This window comes from Falco punctatus (assembly GCF_963210335.1).
Source record: "Falco punctatus genome assembly, chromosome: 4".
Lineage (NCBI taxonomy): Eukaryota > Metazoa > Chordata > Aves > Falconiformes > Falconidae > Falco > Falco punctatus.
The window spans coordinates 50,174,531-50,180,229 of record NC_137583.1 but is presented as its reverse complement, the minus strand read 5'-3'; the positions used below and the strand labels follow the sequence as shown (position 1 = coordinate 50,180,229).

The 5,699-nt window shown below is 46.0% G+C and overlaps 1 protein-coding gene across 6 annotated transcripts in view; it reads left to right on the top strand.

The window, feature by feature from the left end:
- Positions 1 to 57: 57 nt before the first annotated feature.
- Positions 58 to 5,699, top strand: part of EPS15L1 (epidermal growth factor receptor pathway substrate 15 like 1) — a 46,503-nt gene continuing 40,861 nt past the window's right edge. For 2 of the 6 annotated variants that reach the window (XM_080385946.1, XM_080385949.1), the window contains exons 1-2: positions 58 to 722; positions 3,546 to 3,623. In XM_080385946.1, the coding sequence (XP_080242072.1) occupies positions 693 to 722; positions 3,546 to 3,623 (108 nt within the window). In that variant the 5' untranslated portion in view covers positions 58 to 692. The remainder of the gene's footprint in view (positions 723 to 3,545; positions 3,624 to 5,699) is intronic. The other 4 variants (XM_080385945.1, XM_080385947.1, XM_080385948.1 and 1 more) reach the window with 4 other exon arrangements.

Below are 5,699 nucleotides of genomic sequence, written 5' to 3'. Positions count from 1 at the left end.
CTTTGTTTAGGAAAAAAGGTGAAGGGTGACTGAAAGCTATTAAAATACAAAGTCCTGTTGATTTAGCTTTTTATGGCCAGGGATCTAGTCACGTTCAGGCCGCTGTTCGACATTTATACCTTGCAGTTGGGGATTCGTTAACTTTGTTGTATTTCATTGCAGAGCTTAGTTTGGTGAAGCTTGTTGTGATAAGGTTTCTTGTCGTGAAGTAAAATAACTGGGTTTGTTTGGATGACCTGTATCCAGCTTTCTCCCGGTTAAAAGGTCGATCGGTGGTGCCTCGATTGAGTTACCTGGAAGAACATTCCCCAGGGCAGCTGCAGTCAGCCATAGCCCTACTTTATCCCCGCCGTAGGTAGGTCCCCGCCAGCCTCGCCCGAGGCGGCGGGAGGAGAGCCGTGCCCGGCAGCAGAGAGGCTGCGGGACGCAGGGGCTGAGCTGCGGCAGGATGGGGCTGCTTGGCAGCCCCAGCTGGCGGCGCCGAGGAACGGCTGCCGGGGACAGATAAGCCGCCACCGTTTCGCTCCTGGATCAACCGCCTCCCCTCAGCTGCCTGGGTGGCCGCCCCGCAGGCCCCGGCGCCGCCCTTCCAGGCCGGGCCCGGCGGTGCCAGGCGCGGCCGGGTCGGTTCCCGCCGCCGCTCGCCCCGCCTTCCCCCCGCCCCGGCCGCTGCTCGAATCAGTGGGAGGAAGATGGCGGCGCTCATCCCTCTTAGCCAGCAGGTAACAACCGGCGGTTGGACCCTGCCGAGGCGGGGGGCGGCTGAGGGGGGCGGCGCGGCCCACCGGGCCCCGGCGGCGGAGCGGCGAAGGGGGCGCGGGCCCTCCCTGCTGCGGGGCCCCCGCTCCCGCCGGCGGGTGCAGCCGGGGCCGGGTCGGCGCTGGGGCATAGGCCCTGCCTCGGCCCGCGGCGGGGAGCAGCTGCTCCGGGGAGGCTCTGCCCTCCCGGAGCAGGCGCTGGCTGCCGGGGGCGGGGGGGGGGGGGGCATGAAAGGCTCGGGCGCCCTCCCCGCGTGGAGGCCGCGGGGCTGCCCCCCGGGGTAAGGCAGCAGCCGAGCGGGCGGGTCGGGTCGGAGGCCTGGGGTTGGGACCCGCTCTCTGCTGGGGACGCTGGCTCTGCTCACGGTTCCCCACCCCCCACCCCCCTTTTCCGCGGTGTGGTACCCGCCTGTTGCTGTTTGGGTGTCATGACTGTGTTTAATATTCGGGAGGTGCAGGGGCAGCGTGGCCCTGGGCGTGAGTGACTACGGCGAAGGGCTCGGAGTCTGGGGCTGAAAAGGGGCTTTTCCCTCTCTTCAGTAGGAGGATGAGACTTCTGGGGGCGTGGGAGACCCTCAGCCTAGGGCCGCTCCCACACAGGAGGGCGGCAAACCCCCCCACCCCCCCACCCCCCACCGCCCCGAGGGCCTGTGTTTCGAGCCCTGGTTTACCCTTTGGGAATCCTTCAGTAGATTAGTAGATTTTTGTTGTTATCATCGCTACAAGTTTCTGGATTAATTTCTCACCCAGATAACTTAAGCAGCGAGGTTGCTCTTTATTCTTTTCAATGCTCCTGTGAAGATAGCCAGTTTACTTATTTCCTTTAAAACAAAAAAGCGACACCACTCCCATATACCTTGAAATTAAAACTGTTTTCTATACTGTGGCTAGGCCAGTCAGGAGTTCAGCACAACTGCTGTTGGTAGTCTGCATTATTTAAATACATCCATTTCCTTTTAATAACAGGCTTTTATTCGTGATAACCCTGAAAATTTACCCTTCCATTCAACTTATGTGATTCTTGGGTAATACTGTCATTTGCTGTGCGTCTTATTAAGAGCGTGCACTGCTTTTTAGCTTCTGAATAGCAGCAGGAGTCCTGATTAACATCTGTTTAATTAAATTAACATGTTCAGAAACATCTGAAGACATCCCTGCACATACAAACTATTATTAGAAATTTTCAAGTAATGTAGTGCAAAATACATACGTTAAATAAACTCTGGCCTTTTTCGAGTTTTCTTGTCGTGGAACTTCAGTAGTATGTTGGTAAAAAATGTATGAAGTATTTATCATACTGAAAATCCTTCTGTGGTGTTATTTAAATTCTAGTTGACATTTGGAAGTCTGGCATCAGAGGTATTTTGTATAGCATACTGTGTTGAGGGGAAAAGGGTCACATTCTGTGAAGATCTCAGTTATTTTGACGTTATTATTTTCCAACTAATTCAATAGAAGCATTCCAGTTTTAAAACTTCTTTTTCTATCTTAAACTATCAAGAGTAATCTAGCTGTAATCAGGGCGTTAAACAGAATTTCCCTGGAAATTAGTAAACTTCCTCTTTTAATAGTCTTGATTTCATGATTACTGTAGAGATACATGCTAGTTACAGTAAAATGCCAGAAATGGTATTAAAAGGAATAGGAGAGGTTACACGTAATGTTGAAGCATGTTCACTCAGATATAAAATAAGAATATTAATCTGAACGTGTTGGGAGCAATTAACAATATGGCTAATTCAGGCACATGAAAATGTTTAATCATGTTTGTTCTCAGAAATGAATTCTATTATGGTTCTATTGTTCTATGAAGTTACATTTTTATGATGTTTTTGTAAAAGAATTTAGACAAAAGAGAATAGTGTGCAAGCTATTCAATGTTTCAGGTGTCTTTGTTTCAACTGGCTGTGCATAAAAGCAGTCGAAAAGCAAGCATGTAAAATCAGTTCTGGGAGTTAACAACTGAAATTGGATTTATCTTTGATAACTTTATTTTCTTGGCTATTTGATCACCACCTCAGTGGTCTTTCTACTGTGCCACACGCGTTTGACCTACAGCTTCTGAACATTATGGAGAGTTATGTTAGAGATACTGGGGCAGCACAGATCGTTTCGTAGCTTAGACTTCTGAAGCAACAGGATACTCAGCAAGTAGAATAAGGGCAAGGGTAATCTTTCTGGGACAGCAGCAACCTTCTTTTGGCTCTAATCTTTGTGGAACACCTTGGGTTTTCCCCTTTCACGGTACCTATGTTCATCCATCTTACAATGTGGCGAGAGTGGCTGAAAGAAAATTGTGAAACAGGAGGACACCAAGGAAGATAATTCATCTGATCCAGAGTTCTTTGTGGCCCTGAGGTGATCTCAGGAGAGAGGATTGCAAGGACGTGGCTTTATTAATTGTTCTGATGGCAGCAGTTTATGCCTGCCTTTTTCCTAGACCTGCATTAAGGGACATGGAGATGTCTCCGTGTGTGTGTACTGTGTACCACAAATACAGTGTACCAGATCTGCTGTGAAAGTGCGAGTTCGAGACTTGGAACTTCACAGTTGTACAGGAACTCAACTTAGAGGTCAAACAACAAGGCACCAGGGTTCTGAAGCGTCTGTTTGGCAGACGGTGTAAAGCGTTGGCCATAGATGATGTTTTGGGGAATATAGGGTAGTTAAACTGTAAGTCAAACTGAACTGCTATATTATAGGTTATGTATCCTTTGACCGCTCATCAACTGCAAACTCTTCAAAATGTTTGTCTCTGATTGCTACCATTGACACTGTCTTGTGTAGGTTCTTCATCAGCAGGTATCATCAAATGACAGAATCCTCATGAATGATGGCGATGTAGTCACGTGTGGTGACAGGGAGGTAGGCTATTTTTATCACTTGAGCCCATTTTGTCTGGTCTGCTTCATCACAGAGATGCAGTCATTTAGGTAAATTGGTCAGAGAGGCTTAATCTTTGTAAAATTCTGCAAGGATAGAGAATCGAGTGATGAAGTGTTTTCCAGCAGCACTTGGATGAATATATTGCTGTGGAAGAAACTTCACAGCATTTAAGCACATCACCCTGGATTCCTGCCACCTCTTTCAGGTAAGTTAGCTGTATGTCGTGTCTGACAGTGTCAAATGAGGATGACAAGAATGTCACTGATGGGATGAGATCACTCAGTACTGCTGCTGGAGTGGTTTGCTCTGTGTCTGAACACTTTAGGATACTCACCAAATTAGTTAGCGAAGCTCGTAGTTGTCTTTAGCTAGCTTCTCTGAGCTTTCTGATAAATGAGATACGTAGTTTGCCAGTGGTTGACTAAAACATACTAGATCTTATTCAGAGTTGGATAGACTATTTCCTACTTCCACGTTTCCTCTGAGTGATGTGTTTCCTGCTTTGGACAGGAACACAGTGCTTATCCATGCCAATCATTTACAAGCCAGCAAAAAGATGAGTCTGATTTATGAGTTATGGTTGCAGCTTTCTTCTTCTGAAGTCCTGTCCAGTTTCTGGAAGAGTGAGAACTTCTAGAGGGTACTGATGTTGGAGAATGCAGCGGCTTATTTTGTTGACAGATACAAGTGAAGTAGACGTAAGATGCTTAGGAAACTCTTCTGAAAATTTTTTCTGGCCAGGTAGAACTATTGATCTTCAAAGAGTCGTTGTTTGCTTTCATTTGGTTAATCATATTTAGTTATTTTGGATAGCTCCTTAACTTAAGATTTGGCGTGTTTATTGTAAACTTACAGGAGGATTCTCTTTTGTAAAATAAATTTTCATGCACCTCATTGGTCTTTTCTTTCACCACATTTGTCTCCCTTCCCCTCAGTGTATGCAGGGCACTCAGAAATCCATGTGGATGAATGACAAGGAAGAAGGCAGTGTTTGGGAGGTGACATACCAGTGATCAGAGTTAGTGCAAAGCAATAATTTATCGGGTATCTGACTTGGGTCATTTAGGTGGAGGATTGTTTTCCCAAGCAGGCTTTGAGATGTTTCCACATCTCAGCGTCTCACTCCTTAAACTGTGTTTATTGGGTTGTCTTGTTGCTTATTTTTTAAGGCCTTTGACTGCTTTAATGGGGGAATTGTTTGAGACTGGATTGTAGCTGTTTTGCTCTTGGCATTGAGGCTGGGGAATGGTGTGGGGATGTAACCTGTGTGTGGCTAGAACTTGTGTAGCAGTTGTAGGAGACAGGTGAGAAGATGGATGTTGAGGCTCCTGCCTCTTCTGGCATTTCAGTTCCCATTTGCTTGAAATGTCAGCAAGAGGGAAAAGGAATCTGGTTGTTTAGTGTACCAAAAAGGCAGGGCCTACCTTTGTGTCTGCTACTTTGGTTTAATACAGGGATAACGCCAGGCTGAAATCCTCAAGCAACATTGTCAGGGATTTGTGACACTTGTTAATTAACGGTGTGTTCTGTTTTTTTTTTTTCTTTTGTTAATCTGTTTTAGTTTAAGATCCTAGTCCTGAAAACACAAATATGGGCGTATTTTGATACCAGGGCACTGTGTGTGTGTATGTGTGTGTAATATTTTCTGCTGAAAATATTCCATAAGTGCATTTATGGAATAAATATGGGACTGAGGAGGTGGTCAAGTCAGCATTACATTGAAAACTCTGCCTTTGTTACAGAAGTTCTCAAACTGATCTGAAATAATTTGGAAAGTAGTTCAAAGCTGTTCTACAAAACCTTATTACCATATAGTGGTGTTATTAAAAGCGCGAGTATAAGTATGAATGCTGGTGAGTAAGGAGTTTTAAGAGGTGACAGTAGTCTGTTGGCTGCAAGATTGGGGGGATCGTTGTTATCCACACTTAGATTTCAGGTATCCAGTTTGGAACACAGCAGATTAACATACCATTTTATATTTTTGGTCTAAGTAATACACAAAGTACCATACGCTGTTTTGTTTGGGTTTTTTTTCTGTATGTCCCTAAAGGTGGG